Source organism: Rutilus rutilus (genome assembly GCF_951802725.1).
Source record: "Rutilus rutilus genome assembly, chromosome: 13".
NCBI lineage: Eukaryota > Metazoa > Chordata > Actinopteri > Cypriniformes > Leuciscidae > Rutilus > Rutilus rutilus.
In genome coordinates, this window is record NC_140218.1 from 38,842,724 (window position 1) to 38,865,534 (window position 22,811).

At 41.0% G+C, this 22,811-nt stretch overlaps 2 protein-coding genes across 9 annotated transcripts in view; one reads left to right on the forward strand and one right to left on the reverse strand.

The window, feature by feature from the left end:
- irf10 (interferon regulatory factor 10) overlaps window positions 1-10,479 on the forward strand; it is a 31,309-nt gene extending 20,830 nt beyond the window's left edge. For all 5 annotated transcript variants that reach the window (XM_084427619.1, XM_084427620.1, XM_084427617.1 and 2 more), the window contains one exon: window positions 10,148-10,479. In XM_084427619.1, the coding sequence (XP_084283745.1) occupies window positions 10,148-10,246 (99 nt within the window). In that variant the 3' untranslated portion in view covers window positions 10,247-10,479. The remainder of the gene's footprint in view (window positions 1-10,147) is intronic.
- Window positions 10,480-11,286: 807 nt separating this feature from the next.
- Window positions 11,287-22,811, reverse strand: part of LOC311302061 (uncharacterized protein) — a 76,526-nt gene continuing 65,001 nt past the window's right edge. Inside the window, exons 2-4 of one of the 4 annotated variants that reach the window (XM_084427623.1) lie at window positions 21,787-21,870; window positions 18,075-19,550; window positions 11,557-12,752 (exon numbers count right to left, since the gene is read on the reverse strand). In XM_084427623.1, the coding sequence (XP_084283749.1) occupies window positions 12,432-12,752; window positions 18,075-19,406 (1,653 nt within the window). In that variant the 5' untranslated portion in view covers window positions 19,407-19,550; window positions 21,787-21,870 and the 3' untranslated portion in view covers window positions 11,557-12,431. Of the gene's footprint in view, window positions 12,753-18,074; window positions 19,551-21,786; window positions 21,989-22,811 lie in introns of those variants that run through there. The other 3 variants (XM_084427625.1, XM_084427622.1, XM_084427624.1) reach the window with 3 other exon arrangements.

Consider the following 22,811-nt stretch of genomic DNA (forward strand, 5'->3'; position numbering starts at 1 on the left):
GTCCTCACTGATATCCTTAGTCTAAGCGTTGAAATGGAAAGTGGTGTGTATGAGTTTTTGGGGAGAAAAGAGTGAATAGCTGAGGCAGAAGTAACAGAATTATCAGTTGGATGAATTGTCTTTTGCAAGGGATGTACAGGTAATTGTGAATCCCAGGGAACTCCATATGATCTAATGCGAAGATACATGAAAAAGGAAGTTCCTGGTAAATTAAAGAGAGCCTTAATATCTTGAAATGATTTCAGCCCTTTGTCATCAATTTCAATAGAATTTAACGGGTATGCCATCTAGGCCTGGGGATTTACCCTTGCTCATTCCTCTGACCGATGATAGGTCTAGCTAAGAGCTCAGAGTCTGACTCTGACAGAAGCGGAAGAGTAAGAGTAGATAAAAAGGAAGTATATGATCTAGGGTCGCATTTAGAGTTAGAGCTGAATAATTCACAAAAAAAGGAAGGAAAAGTGTGATTTATACTCTTCTGGTCAGTCAGAACATCACCGTCTTGAGATTTCACTGCTGTAATATGAGCACATTTGTTGCTATTACGTAGTCTTAAAGCCAGTAAATGGCTAGGTCTGCTACCATGAAAATAGTTTTGTCTGGATCTTTGTATAATAAATTCAGCTCTGTATCTATATAATAAATTAAGTTATTTCCTAACAGTTTAAATTTTAGATGTATTATTATCAGAAAAAGAGAGTGTTGGTTTGCCTGTTCTAGAGACCGAAGTTTGGATTCCAGGTCAGAAATGTTCTTACGATGCGTTTTTTTGGCAAAAAGAAGCATATGAAATCGAAAAATTCCTGATAAAGCCCTTTGTCGCCTCCAACAGTATGTGGGCCATCTACCGAGTCTTTATTGATGCCAATAAAGCCACATAGTTTAGTTTAGTTTTTTAAATTAAATTAGTATTTCTGTCAGGACCACTACCGTCAAATACGATTGACAATTAGCATACAGTTAGGACTGGCGGTATGGTCCCGTTCCATGCAGCCTAGCAGGGAGAGCAGCAATCAGCAATAACCCCCCTTGGGGTAAACAGAACCAACATGAAAGTTTGCAAATATATTTAATTCAAGATTTTAAAGTACAACATAATCGAGAATTTATTCTGATTCAAGGGGAATCAGAATGCCAGATCCTGACTGGGCGAGAGGAGGAGCTGGGGATGGAGGAGGGTAATGAGCTCCTGAGAAACGCGATAGCTGCTGATAACACTGAGGATCTTATATATGTATGCGGTGATCGGCGTCGTATTCCTATAGGTAGATGTGGATCAGCTGAGAGTCACATGACTAACGTGACCTGCCAGAACTAACGCTATGCTTGATTAAAACGCCACCTATGTGCTTGTGGAGGGCGCTGGGTAATTGAAGTTTCAGAAAATTACTACTATGGTCTGAAAGAGATAGGGGAGAAAGGTCGACTTCAAGTATCAATGAGATCAAGGTGGAGAAAGCCAAAATGTAGTCAATCCGTGAATATGATTTGTGACTAATTTGATTACAATTTTTGCGAAGGGTTAAATAAACGCCATGTATCTACTAATGAAAAAGAGGCTATGCATTGATTGATTTGCTCAGTAGAAACAGACTGTGAATAAGAAAAATTGCCACCAGACCTATCAAGGTCATGGGACATTACAGCGTTCATATCTGTTCCCATTACTATCTCAAAGTCTGCTAGATCAGTGAGATAGGTAGATAATTCAGAGAAAAAAGTTGGATCTGGTCTACATGTAATACCACTGCAACTTAATCATCTTAAGTCTACCTTTAACCCATCCCTCACCCACCGAACAACCCTGTAGGACAAAGCAGAGCCCAACACAGCAGAGCCCACCTACTGCAGTCTGGGTAAGAACAAGCCCCAGGCTGCCACCCTCCCATTTCAGTGACAGCGACATGACAGCCTGTACAACATTAGTACACCGCTATTAGCCCTATTATAAGAGAATAGAATAACTCTTAAATTCACATCAGTCATGAAGTGGGGTAAAGAAAATTACAAAAATGATGTTCTCTTTAGAGAGGAAACAAACATAAATAATTGCATTGTGTACGTACGAACCTGTACATTAGTGATACCTTGTCCTGATGACCATCACATGTAGATTTAGGCTACGTCTCCATTAATCCGGATACATTTGAAAACAGAGTTTTCATTTATAAACGCTCTCCGTCTTTTGAAAAACGCCTGAAAACGCTAAATTCACCTTTACTGCGCATGCGTTAAACCCCACAAAAAGATCAGTGATATGATTCAGATGGAAAAATAAATAATGAAGTCATCGCGCATTTCTTCTGACAGGATAATTTTATTTAGAAAAAAATATCTCATTATTCACTGATGCGGTCCAGGTCGCACGCAGTCCCCAGATGTTTGGTCTAAAACGCTAAAACTGCTCTCATGTCTCGCCGCAGGACAGCAAATGTGAGTAAATTCTGTCATCTTTGCAGGACTGTGATATGAAGAGTGTGCAATGTAGAATATGTTTAGCAGCAGTGTGAAAGTGAATAGCACATAACAGGCTCAATACTGGTATAAACATGAATATCTATTGGTACAATATGCGTCACATGACTCAATTTCCGTCATCGTTTTTAAAATACCACCGGTTTCACAGTCCACACTACAGTCCACACTACAGTCCACACTACAGTCCACACTACAGTCCATACTACAGTCCACAGTACAGGCCACACTACAGTCCACACTACAGTCCACACTACAGTCCACACTACAGGCCACACTACAGTCCACACTACAGGCCACACTACAGGCCACACTACAGTCCATACTACAGTCCACACTACAGGCCACACTACAGTCCACACTACAGGCCACACTACAGTCCACACTACAGTCCACACTACAGTCCACACTACAGTCCACACTACAGTCCATACTACAGTCCACACTACAGGCCACACTACAGTCCACACTACAGTCCACACTACAGTCCACACTACAGGCCACACTACAGTCCACACTACAGTCCACACTACAGTCCATACTACAGTCCATACTACAGTCCATACTACAGTCCACAGTACAGGCCACACTACAGTCCACACTACAGTCCACACTACAGTCCACACTACAGTCCACACTACAGTCCACACTACAGTCCACACTACAGTCCATACTACAGTCCACAGTACAGTCCATACTACAGTCCACAGTACAGGCCACACTACAGTCCACACTACAGTCCACACTACAGTCCATACTACAGTCCATACTACAGTCCACACTACAGTCCATACTACAGTCCACACTACAGTCCACACTACAGTCCACACTACAGTCCACACTACAGTCCACAGTACAGGCCACACTACAGTCCACACTACAGGCCACACTACAGTCCACACTACAGTCCACACTACAGTCCACACTACAGTCCATACTACAGTCCACAGTACAGGCCACACTACAGTCCACACTACAGTCCACACTACAGTCCATACTACAGTCCATACTACAGTCCACACTACAGTCCATACTACAGTCCACACTACAGTCCACACTACAGTCCACACTACAGTCCACACTACAGTCCACAGTACAGGCCACACTACAGTCCACACTACAGTCCACACTACAGGCCACACTACAGTCCACACTACAGTCCACACTACAGTCCATACTACAGTCCACAGTACAGGCCACACTACAGTCCACACTACAGTCCACACTACAGTCCACACTACAGTCCACACTACAGTCCACACTACAGTCCATACTACAGTCCACAGTACAGGCCACACTACAGTCCACACTACAGGCCACACTACAGTCCACACTACAGTCCACACTACAGTCCACACTACAGTCCATACTACAGTCCACACTACAGTCCACACTACAGTCCACACTACAGTCCACACTACAGTCCACAGTACAGGCCACACTACAGTCCACACTACAGGCCACACTACAGTCCACACTACAGTCCACACTACAGTCCATACTACAGTCCATACTACAGTCCACACTACAGTCCACACTACAGTCCACACTACAGTCCACACTACAGTCCACACTACAGTCCACACTACAGTCCACAGTACAGGCCACACTACAGTCCACACTACAGGCCACACTACAGTCCACACTACAGTCCACACTACAGTCCACACTACAGTCCATACTACAGTCCACACTACAGTCCACACTACAGTCCACACTACAGTCCACACTACAGTCCATACTACAGTCCACACTACAGTCCACACTACAGTCCATACTACAATCCACACTACAGTCCACACTACAGTCCACACTACAGTCCACACTACAGTCCATACTACAGTCCACACTACACTCCATACTACAGTCCACACTACAGTCCACACTACAGTCCATACTACAGTCCACACTACAGTCCACACTACAGTCCATACTACAGTCCACACTACAGTCCACACTACAGTCCACACTACAGTCCATACTACAGTCCACACTACAGTCCATACTACAGTCCACACTACAGTCCACACTACAGTCCACACTACAGTCCACACTACAGTCCACACTACAGTCCACACTACAGTCCATACTACAGTCCACACTACAGTCCATACTACAGTCCACACTACAGTCCATACTACAGTCCATACTACAGTCCACACTACAACGTGAAAATGGCGTTTTCAGATGTATCCACTTTGGAGTGCGTTTTCAAAAAAGCTTTGTTTTCATCAATAAAAACGCAGTCTCAGTGTGGACGGAAGGACAAAACGAAGACAAAAATATTAGTGTGGACAAGTCTGGAGTTCCTCAGTACTAATCTCTTCTGTGTCTACTATGTCCATCCTTGAAAAGTGAGGTCGGGAAATCAAGCTTGGGAATTTACGCGCTTCCTCCGGAGAGTACAGTAGATTGGAGTCGGCGTGTTGCATGACAGTCTTCAGCGTGGCTGGATACGGTAGAAAGTTGCAGACCTGCCTCGTTTAGTTATTTCCTTATTATAGTGAAGGAGCTCCGGTTCTTTGCCGTCGCGGGAGAGAAGTAGTCGGGGAAAAAGCTTAGCATTGCAACCTTGTTTGTTTTTACAGGACCGTGGCATCTTACTTCATTTAGAATAAGATTCCTGTCGTTGTAGTGTAGCAGTTTGAAAAAAAAAACACTCGCGGTTTGGATTGATCAGTTGAAGCTCTGGGGTAAACTCGGTGCGCACGTTCGATTTCGATTTCTTTGCCCGCTAGTGATGGGATCCAGGTCGGCAGTGACCATTTCAGAAAGCCAGTTGGGTCATCTTTCTCAGCCCCTTCAGGTAACCCTAACAGCCGGAAGTTACTGCGATCCTGTAGATCTGTCACTTGTTGCTCGTGTACATCCAAACGCCTAGTGTGTTCGTTGACCACTCGTTTCTGTTCTCTCTGTTCCCCGGTTAAAAAGTCATTCTGGATAGTGGTCATGTGAGAGGCGAATTCCGTACGGATTGCTGTTAATTCGCTTTTCAAAATGTCCTCAGATCGCTTTATAGTGGTCGCCATGTTGTCCTCCATGTCCGCTCTGCCCGTCGCGGCTGCTGATTTAGTTTTCTTCTTTACTGGAGGAAATGAAGGGGAAAGATAAGCAAGTTTCCGACTGTGTGACATTTACAAGCCAACTGGAAACGAAAGAACTACCCCAGATGTCAAAAATAAAGTAAAAAAGCAGTAAAAGAATACGCGGAGCTTGACTAATGTGCGTCTGGGCCCATGAAAGCATCACGTGATCTCGCCTAAACAGCTCATTTCTGACACAACAAAAAAATGCTGTTATTCATAATTTAATACATTGTAGTCCTAATTTATATACGCACACACACAGACTTGCACACACACTACAAATGTTGAGTTTCCATGTTTTGTGGGGACATTCCATAGACAATGATTTTTATACTGAAGAAACTCTATATTCTACACTACAAAAAAATGCATGTCTTATTTTTATTTTATTTTTTTCAGTCAAAATGTCTAAAAAAATCTTAAATCAAGATGCAATTACTTGCAAAATGGCATAAGTAGTCTCCTGTGGGGAAAAAATATAAATTAAGTGCATTTTGCGTAAAACAAGTAAAATGATCTGCCAGTGGGGTAAGAAAAATATGATTATTTGTCTATTTGTCCCCATAACATTTGGTATACCTGAACCACACACACACACACACACACACACACCGATCCTGGTGCAGGTCATCTCTACTGCCATCTGGAAAGTTAAGCATTAAAACTTAAAACAATGAAAACTACATGACTCTGCGGCTGATGTCTTGAGATTTATGTTTGTTAATGCTTACAACTGTTACATCTAGTAGTGGTTAAACATTTACATGACATTTGATTTCCACCAAATAGCACTAATATTCCTCCTTTTATTGGATTTTAAATGTCACTGACCGATTTTTAACTTAAATACTGTTTTTTATAAAACATAAAGTCATATGCTTGTTATGCCTTAGTGCTTTAACTTCTTTTTAGAGCTGGGCGATGTCTTATAGATTGTCTATCTAGATTTAGATCTAGCTTGTATTTAGGGCTTGTGTATGATTTCAGGCTTTGCTTTATGTATTTCCCCAGCGTTGAAATCAGGCAAATATAAATGTCAGAAATCCTGATTCCTGGCCATTTAAAAGTCATTAAATGTCAATGGACCACTGCATCATTTAATTTAAGCAGGTAAAAGTTGGTTTTACTCACGTGGTTTTCACTTAAAGGTGCACTGTGTGATTTTAGCAGCATCTAGTGGTGAGGTTGCGAATTGCAACCAACAGCAGTTACAGTGGCCGACAGGAAAAGTTGTCATCGTCTGAGACAGTAGAGAGTAGCCAGTTCAGCAATGAGGTTTCTTTACAAAGATAAATTAAGAAATTAGGTTTACTTGATTATTCAGTAAACCGATATGTTAGTGTGAATATTATTGTTACTTGTTCATCATTGTGTCAGTGTTTTATTCGCTGACTTTAGCTAGCTTCTTTGCACGCAAAATAACATAGTGACAAAACACGTTTTCTGTTTAGGGCTACTGTAGAAACATGTCGGTGCAAAATGGCTATTTCAGTGACCCGCGGTGTGTGTAGATAGAAATGGCTCAATACAAACATAACGGTTCATTATGTAAGGTCTTTATACACCACTGAAAACATAGTTATGTATATGATATTGCATTTCTGTCAACAGATCCTCCTAAATATTACACTATGCACCTTAAACAGAGTTTCTGAACAGCTAAAAATTACACAGCAAAACTCCAGTGTTAAAATTAACTCTCCTTAGAGTTTATTTGGCTACACACTCAAGAGGGTTAAAGTGTTAAAATGTTAAAATATGAGTGTTAAATGAACTCTGAAGCAGTGTTTAAGTTAATGAGATAATTAAGTGATTAATTGAGTGATGATTGAGCATTATTGAAGACACCTGATGTTAACAAGCAGAATCACTGAAGGAGAAAAACACAAATGTATTATGGTGATCAGTGTTTGCTTTAGTTGGGCTCTTGACCCTTAAACTAACTTTAGATTTTTTTATTTTTTTATTGCTGTTGAAACTGAGTTATGACTGCCAGATGAACAAAGAGAAAAGGTGATCAGGTGGTGTTGGTTATGTTTTGACATAATCATCGTTTGACCTGAACTCATTTAGAGAGTTAAGTTTACCTTGTTGATTACAGCAGCCTGTGATTCTAAAGCATATTATTTTCTGCATTTTCATTATAATGAAAAATATTTCTTAAAAGTTGTTCTGATCAAAAGACTTTGAAAAGGTATTTTTCTTTTGAACACATACATCAATAATCAGCCAGTGAATCTCAACAATGGTGACAATAATAAAGCATGTTGCAGTGCATTCTGGGTGCCACCAATTAAAACTCATTAATGGCTCCCATCATGCATTGCGGTATGAATAAATTATGATCTGAATCGTCTTAGTATTTTCCTTTTCCTAATTGAATATTCTTTTTGTCAACATTGCTAAGATTCATACACTGATTCTTGATATCTGTGCGTGTTTTTTATCAGAACTACTTTTAAGAAATTCTTTGGATAATTTAGTAAATTCTGGATCTTATGCTGTAGAATCACTGTGATTATGTAATCAACTATATAAATCTAAATCAGAGATAAGGCTCTAAATGAGTTTAGTGATTCAGGTCAAATAATTATGTCAAAACCAACACCACCTGATCACTTTTTCTCTTTGTTCATCTGGCAGTCATAACTCAGTTACAGCAGCCAAACAGAATCTAAAGTTAAACCTTTAAGGGTGAAGAGCCCAACTAGAGCAAACACTGATCATCATAATGGTGACTTAAAATAGTGCTTTTCTCCTTCAGTGATTCTGCTTGTTAACATCAGGTGTCTTCAATAATGCTCAATCATCACTCAATTAATCACTTAATTATCTCATTAACTTTAACACTGCTTCAGAGTTAATTTAACACTCATGAGTGTGGAGTCAATAAACTCCCAGGAGAGTTAATTTAACACTGGAGTTTTTGCTGTGTACTTTTCTTTCTTTTTTTTTTGCCCCGCCTCCACTCACTCACTCAGCTCAGAGATCCACTGGTTGACGATCACACGTTGATCTGATTGGTTACAAGGTAGTTTGTGACGTCAGAAACACCAGCGATTTCAAACCGTGTTTTTGAGACTGTCTTTGGTTCACTGCAGTTTAAAGGAGAAAATCCTCTTCACACTAAGAAAAAAACGGTTATTTTAAAACTGTTCACTGAAAGGATTTCTAAAGTTTTCGAGGTTTTCAACCTTTGTCTCAATAGGTGCTTTCGCACCGGTGGAACCTTTTCATAGTTCCTAGAACTAATAACGGAAGTACCAACTTTTTGGGGTGTTTACACCGCAGGAACTATGAATTTAGTTCTAGGAATGCATTTGGTCGGGAACTAAATTAGCTCCTATTTCAGAGTAGGGTCTAAACCAGCACAATAGGAACTTCCAGTGACGTATGTGTATGCTGATTAGCCGAATGCATGCCATTCGAAACAGCACCCGCCATTTAAAAAACACAGTTTACTCCACAATAAACAAACCAGGAAAATGGCCCTAGGGGGACGTTTGGTTCTCGGGGAACCAGTCAGGGCTGGGTTTCCCGATAATGTTGACTCTTAGCGCTCAAAAAAAAACAAGGCTCAAGGGCCGTCATTCCACGCTGCATGTGGGCCGGATCATGTTTCCACATGTGCCAGATGCGGAGCGGATCATGTTTCCACATGTGCCAGATGTGGGCCGGATCATGTTTCCACATGTGCCAGATGCGGAGCGGATCATGTTTCCACATGTGCCAGATGTGGGCCGGATCATGTTTCCACATGTGCCAGATGTGGGCCGGATCATGTTTCCACATGTGCCAGATGTGGGCCGGATCATCTTTCCACATGTGCCAGATGTGGGCCGGATCATGTTTCCACATGTGCCAGATGTGGGCCGGATCATCTTTCCACATGTGCCAGATGTGGGCCGGATCATCTTTCCACATGTGCCAGATGTGGGCCGGATCATCTTTCCACATGTGCCAGATGTGGGCCGGATCATCTTTCCACATGTGCCAGATGTGGCCGGATCTGGGCCGAAACAATGTTGCTATGTGGGTCAAAACATATGGGCACCGGTTTCCACGACTTAATTTACATAATTGCATAACAATTACACAATTTTCTCATAGACGTGAATTTCAACAGCCTCACAATGACTGAACAAAATCATGAGTCATTATTATTAGAACTTAATTATAGGAAATGTTCTCCTTATTATGAAGTCAGTATTATGATATAATGAATCTTAATTATGACATTGTATCTTTTGCTTATGAGATACAAAGTCATAATTATGAGATATGTTCTCATTATTCTGAGACAAAAACATTTCCAAGGGGCAGAGCTGTGGTCAGGACCAAAACATAATTTTATGCAATTTAACTTATTCATTTACCTATTCATTATTTTATCATCTATTTTATAGACTCATTTAAGTATACAATTTAAAATGTCCTGATATTTAAGTTTTTAGATTGTTTTTGTTGTTGTTCCAATGTTAAATCAAGCACTGTTCTGTAAAAGCAGCAGTAGTCCAAGCACTGCCAGTAGAGGGCGTTGTGGAGTAATCACACGGGACATGAATATTCTCTCCTTCTCTGTGTAGGTGATTCCTCTGTTCGCTGTGGAGTGTCTCCGCAGGCATCAGGCTCCTAATGATGTGGAGACGAAGCAATCCCCCACACACACGAAAACCAGTGATTAGACACACCTCGACCACAACAGCACACACTTCAAATTATGATAACATTCATATTTCTCTAACTAACTGCTGCAGAATTAAATGCTTTTTTCTCTCATTATGAAGCTCTATATCTTTAGACTAATCTTTATTTTTTTACTAATAATCATGATACTGATGCAATTACATTGTGATTTATCTTTCTGTAAAATTATGTGTGGAAAATTAAATTAAAATAAAGAGTTTTGTTAATCTTCTGTATCATTTGGTTATTTCAGAAGGAAAATGTGACAGCTTGTAGTGAAGAGAATGTAGTCACATTACATACATGTATGGGCAATGTTTATCAGTCTGACCCTGAAACCCCTCAGAGAAGAGGTCAGAGGTCAGAGGAAGGACAGCAAGAAGTTAAGAATCTTTATTTTACCCTTTCAATGAGAATTTTCTTTTTATTTGAAATGCCCCTATTCAGATATTCCCTTTCATCCTGTGTGGAATGAAGCCGTTTGTGAATGTAAAATGTCTGCAAAGTTTTAAAGATCAAAGTGCACAACAAATGAAGTTTTTGTTTCCTAAAAGAAAGGATTGATTCTGCCAAAACGAGTCGTCAGCAATTCCAGTTTCACTTCCTGTTCTAACAGTAACAGTGAAACAAATTTGCATAATGCAAGCCTATGATCTTCATTGGCTGCCGGCGAACGACCTCTACTTCAACCCTCGAACGCTGTAGTTGTATCTGAGACTGGAGTTTGGTGTCGTCGTTCATGTCGAGAAGACGCCGTGTTCTGCAGATCCAGGTCGGATCCAGGACTTGCGCTGGGATTGATACAGAGAAACCGGCGCCATTGTTACCGTTTGTATCAATCGCTGAGGAAGAGCTGAAATGTTTCCGACAGACGTTGTAAGCAGTCGACCAATCATAACACATTAGGCCATCTGACCAATCAGAGCAGAGCAGGCTCGCGGGAAGAAGGGGTTTACCGAGACTGGCTGCTCCGAGCTCCCGTACTCTCGAGGAGGCACTTATAATAAGACATATGAGATATTTTGAGCAGATTACATTTGAAGGTGTGGAATTAATGGATTACATTTATTCTTTAAAAACAAATCCAGGTATTGCTTTTCACCGTGGCCAGATTGAGTTTTGAATTTAACATTTGAACTTTTCCATTAGCTTGACATGTTGCCAGACATAGAGTAGCATTTGGACGTGTGTGTGTGTGTGATGCTTCTGAAGGTTTCGACTCTCTGACCTCATCAAACCATTACTCAGAATATGGGATTGTTTTCATTTGTCGTTTCATTGCGATGCTAAAAATGGAATTAGATCCTTTCGATATAAATCTAGAAAGCCGTTCTTTTATTTCTAGCCAACATTGTATTACTGTCTCACAACTTTAAAAATATACAATTTTAGAGCATTTAGAACATTTATAAAGAAAAAAATCTAACAGCAAATATTATTTGAGAAACCACAACAACAAAAAATAAATCAGAGAAAAATAAAGTGATAGAGTGTGCTTAATCAAGAGTAGATATACCCGTATCTGAGTTCAAAACACTAGATTTCTGTCATTTTCCCCCACAAATCCCCACAGGACTTCTCTGATGTGTCATTAGCACCATCGCTCTTTAAAAACACCAGGCCCAGGGTCGTGTGTGAGTTTGGTTTCAGTCCATCATTAGTGTCTCTTCCCTGGGTAAGACAGGCTGGACTGTGTAATGCTAAAGTGAACTAGCATATTGTCCCCACACTGAAAGCTTGGCTGAAGGCTGCTTTACATTCAGCTTGCCTGCTGGACTGAAGGTACAAACGCAGTTCATAAGCATGAAACAAGACTGCATTACCAAAATAACAGTAGACTATTTCGTTTAGCATATTCACAGATCACTTGTAATGATATATTCTTATATAATTGTGTACTTTTCTTTCCATCCCGTAGCATTGGCTTGTTATAATACTGATTGAAACGACATACCCTGCAGAAAGAGGCTTGAGATTAGCATAACTAAAAGGTGCATGGCATCACGAGTAAGTGACTTTTTTGATTGTCTCATTGTGCATTTTGGGATTCGCTAGCATGTGGTGTTCTACATTCTGAAATCACGTCTAATACGAGAGGACCGTAATAGCTGTTCGGCTGTATCTATGAGGTTACCAATAATCATTTGCTAAACCTTCCCGCCGGAGTGAAGTCAACTGGAGACTTCACTGCCGTCTCTCGAGCTTCGAGCCTTGAGGTAAATGGGTGCTAGTCTTGCTTCCGGGCGGCAGCTCGGGGGCGGACCAGCGTCTCTTGCGTGTGCGCGGCGGCTCTGGCGGCTGCGGCGCTGGGACGGGTGCGCGGGGGGGGGGCATCTCCGCCGGCCCGCTCGGAGCAGGTGTGGGAGTCAGAGCCAGACACACGTCCCCGGCGCTGAGCTGACGGCACTGCAGCCCGTACAGCCGCGCGCTCCGCTGGGGACTGCAGGAAGACCAGCCGCGGTCCCGCACGAAGAACGGATACTCCGCTAACACTGTGAGAAGCTCCTGCCGGGACAAGAAAGCACACTTCGGTAAGAGGACAACACTTCACTTGAGAGATTTCCTGCCAAGAAAGCCACCATTTCGCAGAGAGAGAAATACAAATCATAAGTCTTTGTTAGAAAACATCATTTATTGTTATTAAGTAACACCGTGTCCTAAAAGGTTATTTTCCATGTTAATCAGAGTGTGTGTCCTGACCAGCCGCGACGGCGACACGCGACGATTCTGCTTTAGAAACAGTTTCTATTTTTCTGCGACGTCGCGCTGGAACAACAAACACAAAGTGTGGCGATGATGATCTCAGGTGCTGTTTATGTGCTTTATTTAATGTTTAAAGCGTGTCATGTGACTCTGAATATCATCTAGTGCTCCAGCTTTGTGGCTGTAAAAGCAACAGTGGATAATTCACCTCAGATCTGGAAACAAGAACGTTCAAACTGTGAACAAACAAGCGTATTCTTTGACAAAGATTTAGTAACTCAGTAGCCTATGTATTTTTAATAATGTTTAAATGGTGTAATATTTGCGAATTTGATTATGTAGCAACTTATCCATTTTCTTGCGAGTGCCGTCGAGATTACTCTCTGGGGCTGTGCACTCGCTGCGAGACTCCACCCACACGCTGTTCTGATTGGCTGACTCCACCCACACGCTGTTCTGATTGGCTGACTCCACCCACATGCTGTTCTGATTGGCTGACTCTGCCCACACGCTGTTCTGATTGGCTGTGGGTTTTGATTGATTATGACGCATCTCGCAGTCGCGTCGCGTCTAGTGTGAACAGACACATTATTTGTCGCTGGAATCTTAGCGCATCGCGTCTGGTTAGGACACATGTAAAGCAGCACACATCATCACATACAAGTCTCCTTTCCTAATCAGCATTTCCTCTTTCTATCAAGTTTCAGTTAAAACTAATGAAAATAATGTTGGACCAACACTAGTGGAATGAGTAAACTTCTGTTTTGCCAATTGAAGCTGACTGCACACAGTGGAACGCTTTTTCTCACAAAAAGCCTTTGTTCTTGTTCTTGGTAAAGTAAACTGGTAGAAGAGTACAAACCTGAGCAGTGTGGTCGCTTGGCACCAACACCTCTAGCAGGAGCTCAAGTGCTCAAATGCTCTTTGAGAAAGAAGTGTTGTTTGCACCCATAGGTGCTGAATGCTCCTTTAAACCACTAGATGGCACTCACATTCAGCTCAGAACTTTTCTTAACAACCTTTCGATGACACACATGGAATTTGGCTGATCCTTGACACGATCTCGGAAGTTGATTCTGCGCTAATTTAAACTAATAAATTGATCTTTTTTTTTTTTATTATTATTTTTTATTATTTTTTTTATTTATGTACAACATAAGAATCAATAAAATTATTGTCTATGTTTTGAGACAAAGGTCTCCTTAATGTTTGTCCGTTTTGTTCAAGGTAAATAAAGCACCAGTTTTTCAATAAGAGAAGAATATGTAAAGTATTTGGGGTGACAGACAATAATTAACATGATAAGAAACAGCTGTCTGACTTTTCCATTTGTTGACATGACATGGTTAGATTCAAATGATAATTAACATATATTATGTTGGGCGTCCACTTTACAGATAATCACCATTTATAATGCAACTATCATATGTAAAAAATATGATATTAATTAAATGTTATATTTATTGTTAACTGTAAAGCTATATTAAATTATTATGGGATCTCATTCAGTGCTAATTTATAAAATAATTTTACTTCTGTATTTAATATCAACATATTTAATGACAGTATATTTATTGTACAAAAATGAATGAATGAATTAATCAAAATAAACAGAAAACTTTGCTAAAGAACTTCTACTAGCCAAAACGAAAAACATCTGAAATAAGCCAGGTTATCTAAATCAAAGATTAGACTGAAATATGTTTATTGTAAAATATAATTCTCAATGACTGAATCGCTTTTTTCCGGACAATCAACCATTGTTGAGTGGAGCCACAAACTGAATCTCTCCTGTTGCAAAACAATATTCTTGTGACTTCTCTAATAAAACAACATATATTTTGTTGTAAACTCCAAATATAGCTCGCTCCAACATGAATGTTTAACATTAGCAGACAGGCTGTCAGTTCATAAAGTGAGCTTACTTTATTTTCTTCCATTGACAGCCATTTAAAAAGGCCAAACTGTTCTCACTCCAAAGGTGGCTGATAATGATAATGAAAATCATGATCCGAAATATCACAATTATACCCTGTAGACTCTAATGCTCAAAGTATTCAACTGCATTGAGCAGGGGAAAATTTAAGTATTCAAATGAGTTGAACCTATAGAGCATCACAATTTGATATAGTGAATGTGCAGTTAATAGCAGTTCTTTCAGCAGTAATCGTGTAAATAATAGTGTTTTATATAGGTATTGTGTATTGAATTTTATATTTATCATGGTGTATTTGATCGTTCTGCTCATCAGTTTCAGCGGCCCACGGGCAGGTTGCTGACAAATGCCTCAACAATTCCCCACTTGTGGTCCATGCTCATTTTATTCATGAAGTTATACTTCATCCTTAATTTTAATAACATTTAATGTATTTTCTTAACATCCACAACAAGTGAAAATTAAAAAGTGATGGTCAGCAAACCAGAAAGTGCCGCACGCCACCGCTCTGATCCTCTTGGACCACCATCATATTCAGTTTATTAACTTGCCATGAATTATTACACAAATGTTCAGTAAATGCATGAAGAGGTATGCCTAGGCTAAATATTGTTTTGACAGTGGCATCATAAAATGCTTGATATGACTCATACCATATGAAGGCTACAGTAGCCTAGCTAAAGTGAACGATAATGCTAACTAACGTTACCAACCTCCCTGCAAAACTCACCACAACTTTGTAGGTCTTGTCCCTCATGCCGGCCCTTACAAAACCCACAAGCTGACCCTCGGACACGCTACACTCAACCACATGACCCGAAGTGGTTTTCGTCCCTCTGAACACTTTTGTTTTCCTCCTTGAAAAAAGCCATCATGGCAGCCAAGAGATCATGATTGCACTGATAAATCTACCGTGCAGAAACACAACACAGGTTTTTTTTTATTAATGATCTTCAGTCTTCACGGACCTTCGCGGGGTTTAACCAGACAGTTACACGAGCTCCACCAATCAGATGCATCACTGTGGGATTGTGGGATTGTTCAGGATTGTGGGTAATGAAGTACTTCTCCAAGACATTGCGAATAAAAGGCATTTATCTCAAAACAAGGTTAGTGCCCCATGAACCTTTGGCGTTTATATGAGCATACACAATCGCTTAGTACAGCCGTAGCTGGTTTTAAGTCTACCATGTATGGTTACGTTTTCATGGCTTATATCCCACCTGTCAATGGAGAAATTGTATTGAATTCCTACTTCCGGCACCGGCTGTGGGCGGGACTGTGACGCTCTACTTAATAACCTTGGTGAGTATTTCTAACTTTTTTTTTAGCTTATGAAACTGACACATTTTACATAACCAGAATTGTTACTGTTTTGAGTTTGGTGAACTGTCTTCACTGTCTTAGCTGGGGTTTAAAAGACACTTCATATTCAGCAATATTATCGATTTGACTGCACTAACACTATTGGATGAGAACAGACATCACTGCTTTCTGTTAAACTGATTTATAGATTAATCAGATTAATTTCACCACTGAACAGACTTAATCTCATAAATGGCATTATTGTCTTCTGAGGAGCTGTTTTACAGCTGAAACTGTATTCAAATTTTGCAACGTTAATACTGCCGTGTTTTTTTATTTTTTATTCTTGTACATTTCTGGCTTCTTCTGGGGATATTTTAACATCCCAGCTGTTCTTCTGAACCTCTCATGAAAGACTTTTTTCCCTGATCCTGAGCCTTGGCTGAATGTGAACAGCTTAGCAAAGAGTAGAGGCAGCTGGGAAAAAGACAAACACAAGGTTTCTTATGAAATTATTTGGTGTTATCAACATTATGTTTAAGGGATAATCATTAAGGAAGAAAAATCTAAATATATTCTCTCCAGCAATCCTATTGTAGTGTTTATCCTCTTGCCACCCTGAGACCTGTGAACAATGAAGTCCTAAATAAAGATTTTCATCGTTTTTTTGGCTCTTAGTATGAATATGTTAGCCTTAAGGTTATCTATAAGATAGTGTGCTATCTTATATGTAATATATTTGATTATAAAGCACGATAATAACATAAAGCAATGTTTACGTTACTCTGATATATTTATTTTATCCTCATCTCACACATCTTGAATCTTCACTCGAAAGGCTTTTTTTTTTGCAACGGGACGTTTTTATATAATGTATTTCTAATAAAAATACAATTGTGATACATTTCATCTTACAAGAAATGTGGACGCAAAATGGCTAAATAAAAAAAAAATCCATTTATACAACCATATTAAATATTACAGCACAGACTGTTTTTTTGTTTTTTTTGTTTTTTTTCAATCTTTCAATCTTTCTTTAATTTAATTAGCATCAAACAAACCATATAATTACACTATAAATAATGATTGCACAGTAGGTGGCGGTGTGCACTAAGGCATTAAACAAAAGAAGAAAGAAGAGGCATGGAGTGCTTCTTTTTAGCATCTGTTTCCATGGCGACTCCATGGTGAATGTCTTTGTGTGGTCACCGCTAACTCTTGAGTTTACTCTCCGGGCTGACCGAACTTACAGTACTCCAGAACTCAGTGTTGGAAACTGCATACCATGAGTAAGCAAGGATTGGGGTTATCACCCGAGAGTTCAGGATATATGTGATGGTAAGCTAACATTTTTTTCTGGAATACCACACAGATTCTCATCATATTTTCTGTCCAATCAAACGCTCTGTAGAATCTGAAATATCCCGCTCCCTACATTATTAGATGTAGAGGCTCGATATGTCCTGCTCTGAACTCGTATTTCAGTGGAAATGACATCAACACATTCGATCGTACCGACTTCATTAGGATTCTAAGTAACCTTTTCAGTTACCTGGAAGACATCAAGTATTGGAAGGCATGTTGCTGCTTCAACATGCACAACATTTTTTATGTTTTTCATCCATCAACGAAATAAAGGATCATAAAGGATCTGAAAAAAGTGGCCCATGCTTTAATTTAGTTTGTGCAATATAGTGATACTTCATCAGTTGTGCAAAGAGCTTCCAAGACAATTGTCATGTTTTACTTGTGCTTTTGTTTTCAGTTTTAATTTAGTTGTAGTTTTTAAAATTCCCTTCCTTATCATGTTGCGCTCTACAGCATAACATCACTTGACTTGGCATCAGCGTTTGGTTTCTGTATACATGTTTGTTGTGACTCACCTGAGTGTTGCGGTCTGTGAGTAAGACCTGCAAGTGGTTGAAGCCATAAGTGGGTCCTGGCGAGATTAACAGAATAGTGCAGGTGCTCAGGTGAAACTCAGGCAAGGTGTCAGCACTGCGCAGGAAGTCCTCAGTCTTCAGCTCCTCCACCCTCTTCAGATGGCCACCGGCCAGCTCGATCAGGGAACCTTTGGCAAAATGAGGTAGGACTGCAGAAGGGGGCGGGTCGGGGCCCGTGAGCACAGCGACGGGAGGGCGGTAGGACCCTGCAGAGGGATCCCATTCCGTCTCAAACCCATGGCTGTTCTGTTGGCTTTGCAGGGAGTACTGGGAATTCCTCTGGGAACAGGACACAGAAGGACTAAGTTGTGGATATGCTTGAGGGTTCTGGTGAGCAGAAGGGCAAAGGGACCCCAGAGCATAGTAGATCTGAGCTCCAGCCTGAGAGGCACTAACACCAAAATGGTCCTGAGAAGTGATGGCCTTTCCTGTCTTTGTGTCTGACGAGGGGGGCACTGGAGCTTTGGGTGTTCCCCGGCGGTCCCTGTCCCATGAGGAATGTGCACTTGTGTTCTCTCGTGGCAGAAGGCCTCTCCCGAGGGTCTGTCTTGTTGCATTCTCCTGTCTTCTCCTGCCATTGGCATGTGGACCATCCAACCTGCTCACATTGTCGTTCCCGCAGTCATCGCAAGAGGGCACTCTTCTGCTAGGCCTGCTGTCTGGGCTATCAACACCATTTGGCCGTCTGCCTTGGTACCTGAGTCTGCTGTCAGGGAGGGTGTCGTGGGGATAAGCCGCAGGCTGAGGGAAGAGATTGGGGGAGAAGAGAGACGAGCTGTAGTCTCGCCGACTGGGGCCGTAGGACCACATTTCCCTGGACTCGGCTGTGTAGACACTCTTGAACGTGGGCACAGAGATGAGCGGTTGCACACTAATGGGGGGGATGTCACTGCTCAGCCAGCGAGAGTGGTGGGGAATGGTATGCTCCAGTCCTCCATCCATACCCCGTCCACACAATGTTTCTCTCCAGGATGCCGAAGACGACCCTCGCCGCTCTCCCACCTGGACCGGCAGGTACGAGTGGTGCATGCCGGGGGTATAGGACACCTGCCAAGGCAAGGACAGAGGATAAGGGGGCAGCATGGGGGGAGCGGGTGGTAGAAGATCCCCACTCTCTCTGTGACCCTCGGTGGAGTGATGCTGCCGTCGGCTTCGGAAAGGGGCGGGGGGTTTGAAGTCATCCTCTGGAGCTGGTTGATCTGATGAGCCCTGTCGGGACTCCCGCTTTTTTGGGGGGAGACACTCCTTGCTGCGGTCTGGGCTTGGATTCATGGGACAATCCCCCGGGCCTTCTGGGCCACACTAGGTTACATGGGCTGGGGAAAACAAGGGGCTAGGAGAGATAAATGTTCTTCTGCTGATCAGCATCACGCACACGACGTGTCACTCACGGCCACGTTCAGAACTCCCACTCACCTGAGAGGAGAAAGTGCAAGAAAAAAGAAAACGTTACTGACCTCTTGCTCGGCCCACAGCAGTATATGCACACAACAACAAAATCAGTGCAGGCCCTAAATACAGTATTTTATAAGTATAAAATCTATATCCTAGCAGATTAACCTCAGATTTAGTTGTCCATACACTTGCTGGGGCCTTTATATATGACTAACTTCTATTCTGTAGAACTTCGGTTTTGTGGGCTTTTTAGTGGGAGCAATAAATTGGACTACTGAGACCTAAATATAACATCCATATGATTATCACCATATTGCTGTTGTGGTCCCAACAAACAAACAAAACATATACTGATACACAAACACTCAAGAAACATTTTCTCACCCACACACATACAGATACCGCAAGAGACTATATGCCAGTTCTTAATAGGTTGCCTCTGCTCATTAAACTGTGATGGGAATCTCCAGACTTATTCCAGAATTTGTCAATAACTGCTACTGTAGTGATAGGAAAAGCTACCTCATGATTGAAGTTCAGTTTGGGATATACGCCATTTGAAAAAACAACAAGAACATACACACACACACACACACACACACACACACACACACACACACACACACACACAAACAAGGCTCCTTAAAGCAGACAAATCTGCTTGTTTCATTCACACCTTCCAGTGGGGCAGTGTCTCTAAAGTCAGTCCAACACTCCTCAGACACTTCTACTTCACTGCGCTGCCAGCACATCTGGTCTCTCTCTCAACGCCTCTGTCTACCACACTGTCTGCATGCACTGAACCCGATACCCTGCTGCTGTTCCCATGGAAACTGAGTCCATACATCCACAGTGACCAAAGAAGGCTAAGAGGACTATATAGGGATTCTGTCGGAAAATGTAGGCCGTCAAACTGTTCAGAACTCATCACACAGGAGCAAGCTGCTAAAACAAGTTCAAGAGCAGTTTGAGCAGTCTGAGCTTCACATTGGATGGAGACCATTTCTAATTATTGTCACAAGTTCCTTTTTTTATATGAACTCTCAAGTTCTAGTGCAATTTGTGGAGAAAATATTTACTTGAATAATAAACGGAGAGCTGAGTGTTAGTAAGTTTCTCATAAGACAAAATGTTGAGCTGTCAAGTGCTTACAAATGCTTTATGTTTTTTATAGTGTTTACACATTGTTTTGTGCATCATCACCATATACTGTAGTGTGTAAAGTAATTCAATCGCACATAATGTTTGTTATATCTCTGAATGCTGCACATATGAAAACATTTTCATGATGAAGAAGAGAAATCCTGGATTAAACATAATCATATTACTCCAGCAGACATTTAAATATAAATAATAATAATAATAATAAAAGTTGATAAGTATTTTTGTGGTAATTTTTTTAATTCAAAACAGAACTGGAAAGGTTGGGCAATAGAAGACCTAGACATACCTAGACCTGAACTGATATTTCTGCGAGCTTGAACTTTATTATCTCTAGGTGGAGTGTTGAAAAATTCAATTAAAATATTACATAAATGTTGACAGCTGAAACACGCCATGATTATTAACCTAAACATTCAGTTTTTGAAAGTCGGGTACAAATACATTTTACACCTTATATCCCTGTGAATGGTTTTTCAGACCTGCTTGTTGAGTTAGATTAATTCTCTCTAACATGATGTTTTTGGATCATGCACAATGCTCTGCTAATATATACATTTAGACATTTTTTTTTTGAAAGCTTTAAAAAAAAAATCTGAATCAAATTGACAAACACAATTAGTCTTTAAGAGGAGCTTTCTAACAGCGTCTCATTAATTACCAGCCAGCGTAATACACCATCCTTACAGACAGCAAAGACATCTTTCTCATTCATCAGACTGGATTTATTACACTTCACTGTCACAAATAACATTGAGGCTCAACAAAGTGTCACAGTATATTCATTTTCACTACTTTTCATGTTAACTCATGTTCTACTGTTCTAGTGCAAGTAATCTGTGCAGTACGAACTAGTGGAAACACTGAGAACCAGTGATCTTCGATGACTGACTAATAACAACCTAAAAAGGGGGTTCCAGGGGAACCTAAAAAACAATGAATACTAAATAATTACAAAGTAAACTATGAACTTTAAGTAAAGCAAAAAACCAGAATGAAAAGCACAGATTACAGAAACAGCTTCTAAGCATGTGACGCGCACACCTAAAGGGTGTTAATGACTTAGATGGAGATCAAAATGAAAAGCACTGCTGACCTGATGCGACTGACCTCGATGGGGTGTGCGGAGCAGATATCCGTGTGACGCCACTTACTCCTGCAGTCCATCACACCTGCATCTCTTCCACACACACACACACACACACACACACACACACACCACTCAGGCAACGGTGTGTACAGATCTACAGGCAAATTGTGGTGTCACACCATGTCGAAAGGGCTGCAAGGCTGACTGTGAAAAAGTGCGAGAGTTTGTGCGTGTGTGTGTGTGCATGTACACAAGGCTGAGGAAATGAGTAATATCGTGCAGTGTGAGGCATGTCTGCTGTGCAACAACACACAGGCAGACCAGTTGCTGCTGTCGCCCACTCGCCTTACTCACTGTGAAAGGGATAAACACACACACATGCAGTAACAGACGGGTAATTACACACACTCCTACTCATCCTATCGCTCTCAAACACACACTCTCAGCCCTGAGCATATGCATTTACATACGTGATAAGAATGTAGATAGATAGTGATATATGCTCTGGTTTCAAGCACATCATTACACTGCAAACAATTTCCAGGATTTTAGAAGACTTTCTGACCGTACATAAATCACATTACACTGTGAAATCACTAGCTGTTTAGTTCCTTTTGGCTGAGAATATTTTGTATATTTTTACTGTTCATATCTTTATATGTGTGTTCTGACCATAGGACACATCTGGGGTGCATTGCCTCCACACTACACAGCTGAAGTTTAATAACCAAGTGTGAAAAATAACCAGGAAGCTGAAGTTTTCTAACCAGGTGTGCCACAGAAACATACTGTTTCTCGCATGTTAACATGAGTTTCTGTCAAACTGAGAGACATTTGGCTGTGTTAGTTGCTTGGTTTTCTGTTTGTGTGGCATTATACTGGGTAGCCTCACACACTGAAAACCTACTGAATTAAAATCCTGGATTGAATTGCATTGTGGAAGCTGAGAAATGTCTAGGTTACCTAGGTCTTAGTGTTAATGAGAGATTTGCATGACAGAAACACATCAGTGTTCACGTGGTCTGAAGCCC